This window comes from Triturus cristatus, chromosome 7 (genome assembly GCF_964204655.1).
Source record: "Triturus cristatus chromosome 7, aTriCri1.1, whole genome shotgun sequence".
NCBI lineage: Eukaryota > Metazoa > Chordata > Amphibia > Caudata > Salamandridae > Triturus > Triturus cristatus.
The window spans coordinates 647820853-647836142 of record NC_140590.1 but is presented as its reverse complement, the minus strand read 5'-3'; the positions used below and the strand labels follow the sequence as shown (position 1 = coordinate 647836142).

At 44.5% G+C, this 15290-nt stretch overlaps 1 protein-coding gene across 4 annotated transcripts in view; it reads right to left on the bottom strand.

The window, feature by feature from the left end:
• Positions 1-15290, bottom strand: part of CEP112 (centrosomal protein 112) — a 2536355-nt gene that overhangs the window by 2347302 nt on the left and 173763 nt on the right. For all 4 annotated transcript variants that reach the window (XM_085617276.1, XM_085617275.1, XM_085617278.1 and 1 more), the window contains one exon: positions 210-382. In XM_085617276.1, coding sequence (XP_085473402.1) covers positions 210-382 — 173 coding nt within the window. The remainder of the gene's footprint in view (positions 1-209; positions 383-15290) is intronic.

Below are 15290 nucleotides of genomic sequence, written 5' to 3'. Positions count from 1 at the left end.
ACCTTAGGAGGGCATATTACGAAAAAAAATAAACACTACGGTGCAGATATTCTAATTTATTACAGCTCACATTGCTAAAATGATAAAAAATACTAACTGTACATAATATGCAATTGAAGTGCTTCAATGGGCAAATCGTACATTTTGCCAGTACCCGCTGGATTGCAAATGGCAGAGGGCATGATGAAAGTATGCTTTTAAATTCCTACCTCCGTGACCGAATGGGGGAAGAAGCAAAGGCAGGGTCATCTTTGAGTGTTCGCCTCCAGGACTCATCTGCTTTCTGTACTTGGGATCCCAATTCACTCATTACCCAATCTGGTACTTCTTCCTGGCTACTACTCCGTGCTCTGATTGAATTTGGTTCATCAAAATAGATGGACTATGGTAAAAAAAACCAATGTATAGTCAATTACCAGCGCACAAGCATGTCAAATATTCTTAAAGTATGATTACTCAAAAATAGAAGACAATTAAAATGAATGATAGGCAAGACTGGCAAAAATAAGAACATAATCCTAATTTTATGCCTATTTTATCTAGAGGCTTAAAAACAAAATTTGTGAATCAAGCCGTTTAAGACTAAGGATTAAGGTTAGAACTGAGGTCCCAATACAAAATGGGAACTATAAATTGACTACCTATTTTTGCAAAATGATTTGGAAACCATGGGCCTGATACACAAAGGGACTCAAGTGTAGTAAGGTTAAGAGAACGCAGTCTCTACACTTGTGGTAGAGTTTCTATACTCGTGGCAGAATGTCCATGCTCGGGGCAAAATCCCCTTATGTCACACTGGAGAGATTGCGCCGTATGGAAACTCCACACTCATAATGTGACTACATGTATGTCTCTTTATGAATTGGGCCCCATATCTTTAGTGTATCAAACATAAGTGTGCCTTTTTCTGACAATTTTGCAGACATCATGTTCTGTAGCTGGATCAAACAGATTTGTAATGGGAAAAACATCTATTACCCCAAATAGCATACTCCCATCTGACCAAAGGAGCTAGGTTCTTCACCAACGACCTTGAAAATTACAAAAAAACCTAGGAGCCAAAATCAACGATAAACTGACCCCGATTCCATAGGTAAATGCAGTATTCCTTTCAGGGTTCCATAAGCTCCACAGTTAAAAACATTTGCTTCATTTATTCTCTTTTTTACAAAAGGTCACAGTTATAAATGCTTTTGTGTTCTCTCAAGTGACTACTACAAAGTAGGTTGCTTAGGACTAGTTCAGAAAACGGTTTATGAACTGCATTTGGTGTAAAACATGGCATCTAGGATATAATGAAACCAGAGACTTTACCATCACAGCTCTCCATTGTTTGCAACTCTATCTCGCAATCATTTGCATCTGTACCCTGTCTTACAGTGGCAGAGCACATTATATTCAAGTTGCTGTGTTTAGGTTACAGAAATAGACCATCTGCTTTGTCTTGGCACCTTCAATGCATTTAGCCTACGCATGTCGATTGAGGTCTAGTTCGAACGTCTATTCGACAAATACTTAGGGTGACCAACTGGCATTGGTGCAAATTCAGGACGGTGAGTGTAAAAATTCAGAACAAAGGGTCAAAATTCAGGACACAAATTCAGGACAGGAAGTCAAAATTCAGGACAAAACTTCAGGACAATAGGTAAGTTTTACAGACACATCAGAGGAGATCGCGCAATAGTATATAAGTAAGCCCAGCCATACAGTGCTTAATTTGTAAAATATGAAGTCCAGGTGCTCAAATGTTTGTAGGAGGCCACATCCACTTTCCCTGGCTCCACTCACTTCCTTCACTGACTCCACCCACTTACTCTAGGAGCATTATCAACTCTACAAGGGTCCTCGCTGCTGGATGGCCACCTACCAGCCGGGCAGTAAGTTAGCCACAGAAACCAACTAGCTCACCTCGCCGAGCTGTGATCCAATGGCCTGGACGAGGGTGGCATGAAACCAGTACATGAAACAAATGGGCCACCAGGTGTTTACGTTTATGAAAGTGCCCTCAATTCAGCCCTCTAGTGCTGGTCACGCACATAAGTCCCTAGCCTGAACCATCCACTGGTCACGCACATACAGTCCCTCGCCCGAACCATCCGCTGATGGTCACACACATACAGTTCCTTGCCCGAACCAGCTACTGATGGACACGCACATACAGTCCCTTGCCCGAACCATCTACTGATGGTCACGCACACAGTCCCTCACCTGAACTGTCCACTGATGTTCACGCACATACAGTCCCTAGCCCAAACCATCCAGTGCTGGTCACCCACATACAGTCCCTAGACCAAACCATCCACTGATGTTCACGCACATAGAGTCCCTCACCCGAACCATCCAGTGCTGGTCATGCACATACAGTCCCTCACCTATATATTCAGTGATGGTCATACATGGCAGTCACATGCCTAAGGCATCAAGAGTGGGCACTCATGGCAGTCCCTCATCCGAGCCTTCCAGTGTTGGTCACACGTGGCAGTCTCTCACCTGATCCATCAAGTGATGGTTACTCATGTGCTGGTCACTCATGGCAGTCCCTCCCTTCAAGCATCAAGTGATGGTCATTCATGTGATGGCCACTCATGGAAGTCTCTCTCCCGAGGCACCAAGTAATGGCCACCTATGGCATTCCCTGAGACATCAAGTGATGGTTATTTATGGCGGTCCCTCACCTGAGACATCAAGTGATGGTCATTCATGGAAGTCCCTCGCCTGAGGCATCAAGTGATGGGCACTCATGGCAGTCCCTCACTTGAGACATCAAGTGATGGTCATTCATGGCAGTTCCTCACCTGAGAAATCAAGTGATGGTCATTCATGGTAGTCCCTGAGGCATTGAGTGATGATCACTCATGGCAGTCCCTTCCCTGAGGCACTGAGTGACAGTCACATGCACGACAGTCTCTAGTTCGAACCGAATATGTAGCATTGATGCAGATGCGCCGAGTGTATTATGCTATTTATTTCCACTGTGAAATGTGGAGAGGGGCCATCAATAAAGAAGGGCAAAGCCTCAAGTGACTCCTGATCTCCTTATCCGCTCTCAGCAAAGATGCCACCAAGTACCATTGATAACTGGAATAATACTTGTTAGTTACAGCGCTTAGAAGCATGAGACGTTCTTTAAGGAGCATATTTACTTCATATGATAAGAAGTTAGAGGGAACAGTACTCTTCGTGGGTCAACGCATATATGGCAAGTCATGCTGTTTTATTATTAATAAAGTTATTTTTACGGCTCCATACCACCCTTCTGCCCCTTTCTACGATCTGTACACAACAGGTGTTAATATTTACCAGGTCAAAGGGTCTCAATTACTCACCATGGAGGATGAAAGGCTGAGTGGCCCTGCCGGGATTCAAATTTTTGACTTAAACAAAAGCCCACAACCCCATTCCTCTTAACAGGAGGATGCCATACGAAAACACAATTTATAAACAAGACAAATAGACCAGTTCTACAACTCAAGAAAAAGAAAACACATTATGCAGCCAATGACCAAAATAGCCATTTCACAACACTAGAAGGAAAAACACCCGGTGAAACTAAATTCCCAGTTCGCTCACAGAAAACAGAAGCCCCAAAAAGCTGTGAAATACTATTTCCAATAAAGGAATTATTTTCCATCTGTAGTATAGTCGGCCCACAGAACACCACTAAACTGTATAATCACCCATGCCTCAAGGTGCAACTCGGCACCCTTCAAGAACACGCAACATCCACCCCCTTAGAATGTGCTAGCATAGTAAGGCGGCATCCTATCAGGAGGCAACCGCAAGGCCTTGTTAAACTCCACATGATGTACAGTAAATAAGCATGACCCCACGTCACATGTGAAGTGTACATAATACAGAGAGCATCCCATGGCTCCTTACTCAACCACACCTCCCCCCCCCCTACAACATAACGCTATCAGGTACCACTGACCGGACGTCTCAACCGCCACAAGAGCACAGCAGAATCACATCCATCCTTACAAAAACCTCCACAAGAGCGCAGCAGGGTATCCCCTTTGTTCATGTTTTTTTATTCTTTTATTACGTTCACCACCACTGCCTCCTGAAAATAATTTATAGCCCCGGCCCTGACAATGAAGTGCCGGTGCTGAGCACCGGAAAGCAGCGGCACAAATTAAGCACTGCAGTCATATCCAAACATATTCAACCATTTGCAAACCTATCCATCATGTATCCTTCCATCTATCATTTCACTCAACCATCCCTTCATCCATCTATTATCCATCCATCCACCCTTCCACCCTATCCATCTGTACACTCATCCACCCACTCTTCCACCCATCCATCCATCCATTCACTCATCCATCCAGCCATTTACCCTTTCACCCATCCAGCCATCCTCTCACTTACTCATCCATCCACCCAGTCACTCCTCCTTCCACCCATCCACCCTTTCAGTCATCCATCCATCCTTCCTTTCTCTCTCCATCGACCCTTTCACTTAGCCATACTTCCTTCCATCCACCCACCCATCAATCTACTCGTCAACTCATGAATCCATCCATTGACCCTATCACTCATCCATCCTTTCTCTCATCCATCTATCCTTTCACTCCTTCACTCATCTATTCATCCTTTTGTCCATCTACCCCCTTTCACTCACTCATCCATCCTTACATCCACCCTTTTACTCATCTGTCCATCCATTCACCCTTGCACTTATCATTCATCAATCCATCCATCATTTCACTCATCCATCCACTCACTCATCATCCACCTTTTCACTCATCCATCCACCCTTTTACCCATCCAGCTACCCATCCGCCCATACATCCAACTATTTACCTTTTCTCTCATCCATCCTTCCACTCACTCATCAATCCATCCATCCTCTCTCATTATCCATCTATTCAATCGTTCATTCATCCATTCACCCTTTCACTAATTGATCCAGCCATCCACCCATCCCTTCACTTACTCACACACTCACCTTTTCATATTAATTTTGAGCTGAGCCTTTTTGAGAAGAGGCCCATCAAGAACTTCACCCTCGCTGCAGGAGCCATTCCAGGGCTGGGACAGAAGCGACCCAGGATGGAGACAGGATCCATCAGAGGTGGGGGGGGGGGGCAGGAGCCACCACATGAGGGGAGAACAAGATGCACCAGGGTTGGCACAGGGGTGGGCATGCAGTATTCTCGTATCATCTTGGTCTCTTCCAGGGTGGGGTAGAGCTCCTCACCCCCTCCTGGACAAGACAACCAGACGACAGGCTCTCTTTCCAAAATTTTAGTTTTGCCATCCCCCACTGTGATGTACAGTACTTAACTGATTTAACTGATTGTCCTTCATACTTTGTTAATCAGAGTGGGTGCGATTGTGCCATTTCTTTATTTTATTACATTATAGACTGCATGTTTGAAGAACCGAAGTTTGCTTACAATTTAGTGACAGTAATTAAGCTCTGTGAAGAGAACCACGTGCTGCCTTGGTGTAATCAGAGCCGGTTCTAGGGTGTTTGGGGCCCCGGGCAGAAAGGGAATGTGTGAGGCCCCTCTAAATTGCAAAGACATGAGGCATTCAGGGCTGTTTGCATCTGAATAGATGCCCCTGCTCCTGAAGCTGCAGCCCCTCCCTCTTAGTCACCTTCAAGCACCTCTTAGCAGCTCATCAAGGGCTGAAGGTGTGAGGGGCGCCGTCCCGCTGTGCCTCTCCAATGCTGCTGGGTATCTGAGCTTTGGTGCTGCATCGGAGTCTCTTACACCCACCTCAGCAGCATCGGAGCCAAGCAGGGAGGTGGGTGGAAGCTGTGCCGGCTTTAGGGTGGTGCCACCGGTGCCCGGTTAAAATTACGGACAAATGGCGTCCGTTAAAGAATCCTTCACGGACAAATGGCCAAAATTACGGACTGTCCGTGAAATTTACGGACGGTTGGTCACCCTACAAATACTACCAATTAAGAAAGCACAATTCGGTAGTCATGCATTCTCGGGTGCAGCAGCTAAGATATGAGGCACCCATTGTGAAGAAGCGGCTTATTAGTTGGGGTGGATTGTAGTCCACCACAAGTAACAAGGTCAATATTAGGCCCAGTAAGGGTTTCAGTAATTTAACCTTGAGATCATCCACTTGTAGTTGTGGCACAGAGCAGATGGACTTAACTTAATAAAATGTGTAAAGCATTTAGAAGTACCAAAAACCAGTCAGGTACAGAGACCAGGTTTGCCCTAGTCAGATGCTTTACATTCAGACTTAGTCTCTGAAATGGAAGCCAAAAATCCTCGATGGGGCAAGGCAGTAGGCTGCGGCCCAAATGGATGCTATGAGGCCAGATATCCATCAGGTGTAGTTCAGTTTTTCGCGGGAATGCTCAGAGCTACAGAAATAAAAAAATTGCAACCAAGGAAGGTCTCTGTCGGCTGGACACTTTGTCACCTAGGCTCTTCCAGGAAGTGGGCTTCTTGCAGCTTTTGCATCCCTGTAGCTCAACAGGAGGTCAGCCAACTGATCCCTGGAGTCAACTTCCTAGTGCTGAGTACAAGTGGGAAACAGGCCAGTCCTTAGAGTTCTCCTCACAGGTCGAAAACAGCAAGTGCAAGCCTTCTTCTATCTTCCACAGGTTCATTATAGTGTTCTGAAGGAGGTATCCAGGGGAGCCACATTTATACCTGGCACTAGAATATTGATAGAGGTTGTGGTAAAGACTAAATTTTGAGCCTGTTAAGTTAGCCTGTCTACCTTTAACCCAAATGCTGCATGTTATTATCTTTTGTGGAACTCATGAAAGTATCAAATCATCCAAACAATGACCTTGATAAACAACCTAAGGTCACATAAGTCTGATACCAATTCCCTGATGTATATGTTTCTAAGTCAGAGAGTGAATGCAGAAAGTAGACATGTAGCCTGAATTGCCATACTTTTATCATGCTAGTTCATACTGGTTATGTATTGTACTGTCATACTGGTTTATACCGGTTATGACTTGAACCTCGTGGAAAGTGCACAATGTAGAGTAAAGGTCAGTGGTCAATCCTACAAAAATCCCACTGAGTCACCAACGATTTAGAGAGGCCTTCACCCCAGGTTATCGCAAAAGGTCCTGCCAGACTGCCGTACTGCAGTAGCATCCATTCCTATGCTGAGAGCTGATACCAAGCCAATACTGAAAGGAGAGGAGAGGACAGCTCTCTCCCGGCCAAAGTCTGATAACCACAGCTTCTCCGCTCTGAAAAGGAATGCAGTGTGTTCAAGCCCAAGAAACATTTGAAGTAAGTTAGTTAATCCAAGTTCTCATAGTGTAGTACCTAAAAGTAGTCCATGTTATAAATGTTCATATTATTTTCACTGTTAGTGCATTAGTGCTGTTTTAATTATATTCTGTGTGGTTATTACTCCTGCACTAAGCAACAGGATAAGATTGTTGAAATAAACACTTAAATATATATTGTTGTTTCTTAGTGCCGCACTTGTGTGTGATACTCTAAAGAATTATAAAGAATGAAATTGGCTTTCAATTACCACTGCACCCCTGACCCCTTTATTGTACTGTTAGCAACCCAGAAATCATGGACATCACACCAACAAATATGTCAAGTTAGGATGTGTGGGGCGACAACAACCTTGACTTTTATGCTCAAGCATTGGTGTGCTGACCTAAGTTCAGGCACCTGTGAGTGGGAAAGCCAAACTTTGTAGAACTAGACCAGTTTACACTACACTGTGACTCCTGGCCCGTTCCCAACCAATAATGAAAAAGTTCCCTATCCACTTTTGTAGCAGTTCCTGTGTGCCCTACTGCAAACAATCCCAGATTGCCCCTCTCTACCAAAATCCAACATGGCAGAAACTGTCTTGCCCTGTGCAGAGCTCCTGTGCCCACCTCAGAAGAGTGGCAAGAAAATGGGCGACCATTCCTATGCGGTCACTCAAAATCGGTTTTGGGGCAGCTATTGTCCCACTGGGACTGGTTAGTTAGACAAAGGGTAGGCAGGCCCAGGTGTGAGTTACATCTGCCAGTGAGTGATAGCATAGGCATTATTTAAAGATATGCAAGGGGCTAGGCACAACCCCAGGTCATCCTATCGGGGAAGGTCAACGTCTCCTCACCCCCACAACCTTTCTCTCAGCACTGGGAGCCGATTTACAGTTAATCAAGGAGCTACTCTGCTCCTGGGTAACAGTTGGAAGTTCAGGCAAGAAGGTCTAGGCAGGCAAAAGGTAACCTTTTTAAAAATACCTTTCGTAAAACATTTGTTACTAATACGAATTTACCAATGAATTGCATTCATAATACATATTTTATAAAAGTCCAAGCATTAACTCTTTATCTGGTTCCCAGGCAAAGATAACTTTAATAAAGTATCCTAGTGCTTTCCTATGGAACAGCTACCCTGCTACAGTGAAACAGCATTTAGGGCATTGTCACTGTAAGGAAAAACATTAAGCCTCTACAAGTCTTACTTTTAAATACCATGCACTTTGCATTTTGGGCATTTAAGATATACCTATATGTGACTTATTATATTTAAAAGGAGGATTTAGGCCTGTCAAGATGGGTTATTTTGAAAGGTCGAATTTGCAGTTTAAACCTGCACAGAAATTTTACTTGTGGTGTGCCTGCAGTCATGTTTTGCATTTTCACTTTAATAGTGACACAATAAGTGCTGCAGTCTACCAACGCTGCAGTTCACTAGGTGCTAGGTGAGAGCGTCTAGAGCGCATTCTGCAATTTGTTGCTTGCCATCCCGCTTACTACTGGTTTTTTAAAACGCCCGTTTTGTATTTTGGTTAAAGTTGCTTTGCATTATCCCCTGCTTTTAATTGTGAGCCCTTCTGTCTGCCCTCTTACCCGCACAATAAAAACGCTTATTCCACCGCTGTTGGGCGGGTCCCTTTCCCGGATAAGTTGGAGCTTGTCGGACACATTGGGTGTACATTGGGACGCCTGGCGGCGCCATCTTGGACATCGGACGTTCTAGTCGTCACAAGGACGCTAGACGTCTACATAAGGGGGTCATGCTGACGCGCAGCGGACTCGCGCAGCGGGGTCGCCGGAGTTACGCCTGAGTTCAGCCCGTCTGCGCCCGTCCGCGCTGAGGACGCGCTGCGGGACGGGCTGGGCATTGAGGATATGTATTCGTTGCCTCAGGTATTATGTTCATATTCCTTTCAGGATCTGATTGCTTTAAAGCCTTCCCCTTTAGTATGTCACCACAGGTTTTCGCCTGAGGGCCTCTTATGCTCTACTGTTTGTCATACTTGTAATGGCACTTTACTGCCCTCTTGCTCTAATAATGGGGTGATTCATGCTTCTATCATCCAAGGGAATGATATTCAACTCAGAAAGGGCTTCCTAGTCAATGCTAGGTCTCTTATTAAAAACAATGTTGCTTTTCATGAGTTTGTGACCGCGAGGAAACCTTCTTGGTTTTTTGTGACTGAAACCTGGGCGTCGGACTCTGCTGGTCACGATTTACGGATGGCTATGCGTTGCATAGACTTGATCGAACAAGATGTAGGGGAGGCGGGCTGGCAATTCTCTATGAAACTTCCCTTGTCTGTAGTATTAAAGCCTTGTCCGAGTCCTCAGACTCTTTTGAGGCCATGTACTTCTGTATCTCTTGCTCCCCTTCGGTATCTTTTACAGGTATTCTTATTTACAGACCACCTGGACCTAGATCTAATTTTAGCTGTGAGCTTCTTAGAATTTTGGAACCCTACTTTGGTAAGCCCCATTTGACCATTCTTGGAGATCTAAATTTTCATTTGGATGATTTGGGTTCCAATGATACACTCTTCCTGGTTGACTCGCTGGACGCGTGTGGCTTTAGCCAATTGGTAAACAGTCCAACCCATCGAGCGGGACATATCCTAGATGGGGTGTTTTCCAACGACCCGAGACTGTCAGTTGGTCCCCCCCTACGTCTGGTTTGGTCTGATCATCTGGCAGTGCCCTTAGAATTAGCATCTCCCCTTGTAGGGGCGCCTAAGCTGAGTTCCATCAATAGAGTACCTAAAAGGAGCTACAAGAATATTACCAACGAATCTCTTGTTCCTTTCATAGGGGCTATCTCATATTCCTCTACCAAGGAAGCATGTGAGGCTGCACAAGAGCTCGCTAATTCAATCTCTAGAGCGGTTGATGTGTTAGCCCCCACTTCCCTTCGGTATGCAGCAAGACGTAAACCTTCTGCTCCGTGGTTCTCTGAGCCGTTAAGGCTTCTGAGGCAGGGCGTTAAGAGACAGGAAAGAAAATGGCGAACATTTTGGGACCCCAGGGAAAGAGAGGCATACAAACATCTGCTGCGAGATTATAAGGTCAGGGTGATAAAGGAAAAGCAGGAGTTTTTCTCTAATCTTACCTCATCCCTTTCGTCATCAAAGGAACTTTTTAAGATCGTGGACTCGCTCTGTTCCCTTCAAGTGCCTGATCCAGTGGTAGGGTCGCAGGAGCTGTGTAATAAAATCTCAGAGTTCTTCCACAATAAAATCGAGGACATCTATCTTGCTCTGGAATCACAGAGGAGTACCTTGGGAACTCATACCTCCTCGGCCTTGGGAAAAATGGAGTCTTGGGCTAGAGATCCTTCTAAGACCTTTACTCTTTTCCCTCCGCTGTCCCTTGAGGAGCTTGATCTTTTGCTGAACAGGAAAAAATCAGCCTCTCCTTTGGACCCTTGTCCCCTGAAAGTGTTGAAATCATGTCGGGACACGCTATTACCTCCTTTGTTGGAGGTGATGAATGGTGCCATGGCACAGGGGATTTTTCCGGTAGCCTAGAAAAAGGCGATAGTGAGGCCCTTGCTTAAGAAGCCCACCCTGGACCCAGAAATATTGAAAAACTTCCGTCCAATATCTCTGCTGCCTGCTCCAGCCAAAATGCTCGAATCTAACCTGAATTTTCATCTGTCGGCCTTTCTGGATTCCTCTGGATACCTGGACAACTCCCAGCATGGTTTCAGGAAATTCCATAGTACGGAGTCGGCACTCACTATGGTGGTGAACAACATTCGATTGAAGGTGGACCAAGGTCAGACCACACTTCTGGTCCTATTGGATCTAACGGCAGCATTCGATACCCTGTCTCCCTCAACTTTAACATCACGCTTGAGGTAGTTAGGAGTAGCGAGCCTTCTGTCCTCTTTTTTAGAGCTAAGAGAGCAGAGGGTCAAGCTTGGAGAGTTCCTCTCCCCTGCCAAATCCTTGCAATGTGGGGTTCCACAGGGGTCGGCCTTGAGTCCGACCCTGTTCAACATCTATGTGGCCCCGCTTGCTAGGCTTGTGAAATCTCAGGGCATGGAGGTTGTGTCATACGCCGATGACACCCAAATTATGGTGTCCCTAGCTCATTCGGCCTGTACCTCCGCGCTCAACTTTAGGAACTGCATGCAAGCAGTCGCAGAATGGATGATTCAAAATTTCCTAAAGTTGAACGGCGATAAAACAGAGGTTCTGATTTTTGGTAATAATCAGGACATTTGGTCCAATGAGTGGTGGCCCCCATCTTTGGGAACCTGCCCTATGCCATCCCGCTCGGCCAGGAATCTCGGCATTATATTTGACACCTCACTGAATATGACTCTCCAGGTAAACAGAACGGTGGCCACCTGTTGGGGGGGTTATTAAGATTCTGAGGAGAATTGTTCACTATCTATCCCCCCAGGCACGGTAGTTGCCCTAGTGGGCTCAAGATTGGACTACTGTAATGCATTGTATGCTGATATCAACAAGGGTCTCATTTCTCGCCTCCAGGCGGTACAGAATGCTGCAGCAAGATTTGTTATCGCTGCACCTAATTCGTCCTCGGCTACTTTAGCCAGAAAAAGTCTGCACTGGCTTCCAATCCAGCAGAGGATTTCGTTTAAACTTCTGAGCCTAGTGTTTGGAGCCCTATCTGCTGGATCTTCTAATGCATTAGGTTCTTTGCTAACCTGCTATACTCCTAGCAGGTGCCTTCGCTCCTCTGAGAGGAATCTTCTGGTAGTCCCCAGTGTTAAGAAAGTTAGATGGGGCAGTAGAGCTTTCTCCAATGTGGCCCCCCGTTTATGGAATGCCCTTCCCGCAGAGATTAAGGCCCAACTGTCACTAGTCCATTTTAAAAAGCGCTCAAAACATGGTGTTTTATTAAGGCCTACCAGTAAGCAAGTCTATTTTACCTATCTAGCTTTTTGGTTAGGCGCCTTGATGCCCATTGGGCTGAGTAGCGCTTTATAAATTTGCTTTCATTCATTCATTCATTCATTCACTAGTGATGTTTAACTTACAGTCCCTGAGTACACTTTCTACCATATACTAAGGATTTATAGGTAAGTTCAATATGAAATCCAGGAGTATAGCCTTTTAGGGCTTTTAGAGGTCAGAGCACTGGGCACTCAACAACAGTGTCCTAGTGTGTGGAGTTTAAGAACAGCAACAAAATCTAGCATACAATGAGGGTCCCCACACAAAAAGGAGCATTGTCCTACACCCATCGACTGGAGATTTGTTAGGAAGGCATAGAAATCCTGGTACATCCCTATGAGTGTCCTCTATTTAGAGCTATGGAAAGATTATTGAGAGCTATGGAGCACCAGGGTGAGGCTGCACTTCAGAAAATAATAAAACACAAATGTTGTGCAAGTGAAATATTTCAAAACCAATAAAAACATTCAATTTTACACCTGTCACCAGTGGGACCCACCATCGAATAAACCCACAACTTCAGACTTACAAAAAGGCAAATCACTATTTTTTTCCCACTATTAGTGGGCATTACATCACTGCTGCTAATGGATGGATTTTGTTTTCCCAAACCAGTCCAGAAATCCTGGACCAATTTACATCTTTCATCTCTATTCAGCTCAGTGTCAAAAACAAGAACTAGGCTGACTCTTCAACTCTCAGACCAAACAAGCAGAATACTACATGCAAAAAACATATGGGGACAATTAAACACCTTTGTGTTTATTAAACATTTCAGTTTACTATAAAACAACTATTCGGCAGAAACACATGTTTAGGTTGATAGCATTTGGCAATTCCAAAGTGGTACTGAACAATTACTTGCTCATTTCGGAACTCCAGCAATCCCTAAACTCACTCCTCAATCAATGGTCATATGAGACAAATACTTATTTTAGTTTCTTCTTTGAAATGTTGAAATGCCTTTTCTTGTTCTTGCCCCCCCCAAAAAAACATGCTGCTCCCTTTTTAATCAAATACCTTAAGTGCTCCATCTTTTCTGCAAAATTTTCAATCAATTTACTATAGTATTCACAGAGCCCAGCGAAGGACAACTATTATTTTGCATCTTGAGTGGGGACCTTCTGATAGCTTCCAAAAGGGAGCGTTTTGGTTCAATCACACTGGCCCAAATAGTGAACCCTAAATAATCAGCCTCACTACAGAAAAAATTACATTTCTCACGTTTCAAAGTCAGTCCATTCTGCTGCAAACTTTCACAAACTCAGAGAAGATGTAACTTATATTCTTCATTGTCCTTAGAATGTTATCCAGGAAATATTCGAATCAAGATAAATTGATAAATTGCACTCCAGATCTTTTCCAACGAAGGTCAATTACTCAGTCCTGTGTGGAGGTGCCGCCATAATGTGCTGTCCATAGCACCCTAGTAGTTCTGGAAACATTTAACACAATTTATCTTGTCTTTAAATATATAAATAATGGCTCTCCGAAATACCGCAGCCGCTGTGTGTTAGGTCTAGAAGAGCGTTATTCTGCTGTTGCTTCAATGTTTTTCATGGAATGCAGCAGCGGAATTTGGAATGTGGTTGTCTTAGTACAAGTGTAGACTCTATAGACTGGATCTGGGGCAGTTGTTGTGTTGAACTTTGTTCTGGAATTTTCTATTGCACTTGACTAAATAAGCCTCAAGTTACTTTTTTGGAAACTTTGAAGTTGGAGCTGAATGAGCTGAACCTACCTCCTGTTCCATCCATTTAAAGGAAGGTGCCAAGGGTTCAAACACGGTGAGTTTTGGAACTGAAGTGCTCAATGATGTAAGTCTTAACCCAATTGTTATAGTCTCATTTCAGGTCCTCTACCGACTGGTTGGCACAGAGTGAGATTTCCTGGCATTTCAAAAGTGGTGCGTGACATGGAGGTCAGGCACTTCCAGGCAAAACAGGCCTACTTGTCGTCACCAAATCAGCACCAGGTCAGGCAATCAAACCTACCGGTCTTCATGAAGTCAGCATGCTAAACAGTAGGAAGCGCATGTCATTATCACGTGTCAATATCACTTATGCTACCTTCACAGCCTCAAATGGTGATGCGCATGGTAGGAAGCACCAAGGAACGGGCCTGTCTGCTGTCACTGTGCCAGCAAGCAGAGTGGAAAACAGTGAGTGTTGTCTGCGCATGCCCAAGTCTTAGTTTCAGGTAATAACAAACTTCACGTTTTGACAGTGAGTCATATAATACTGCTGTAGAGACCGACAGCAGTGGAGCATCTGTGGCACACTGACTAGTGTGTGTGAAGCTGAGAAGAAAAAAAACTTCTAGCTACTACATTAAGGTAAAACTCATGGTGTACATTAATTGCAAACTCATATGCTAGTTACCATATATTATTCAAACGTTTCTATTAGATTACTTGTCTACAATATATTTTACTGTGATCAGTAGTGAGAACTGATTATGTCAATAAGTGATGCCTGTTTCGGTAAAATGCGCATGATCAGAAAAGTGTTCCAGTGTCTCCCGTTAAGACTAAGGAGAGCTCTTACTCAAGCTCTTATGAATAACAGGCTGCCTTGACTACGGGAATGCCTTGTTAATAGCTGCTAACGAGTCAATTCTCTCTAAGTGGTACAAAATACTGCTGCACGTCTGATCTGTAAGCTTCCTTCTGGTTCTCCCTAGGTGCCCACCAGAGCACACTTCCTACACAAGCATTTGCAATGCAATCGGTCTCGCCTTTAGGACCATATATGTATTTAGCCATGCAGCACATTAGCCTGGGTGCTGAAACATCTACTGTTCTTTAACATGGAGGGAAAGTAAGCACCAAACTGCGTGGCACGCCAGGTATGGGAACACTTGGAGAGAAATACTGCCTTTCAGCGGGAAATGGTATAGTCCAAAGCTCTGTTTTTTTTTTTTTTGTTTTTTTTTTGAAAAACCTTTATTGACACAGCAGTCATGTACAGTCACGGGCCTACAACCTCCGAGGCCGGCCGCTAGTATGCAAAAAGGAAACACAGTACAGCCAACAAATGAGCAACCTACACGGGAGGGTGGCCAACAGGCCCACAACTAGACTCCATCCAACAAGAAGGTTTTGAATTAACATTTTATGAAAAAGAAACAACAAAACAAAACTAAAA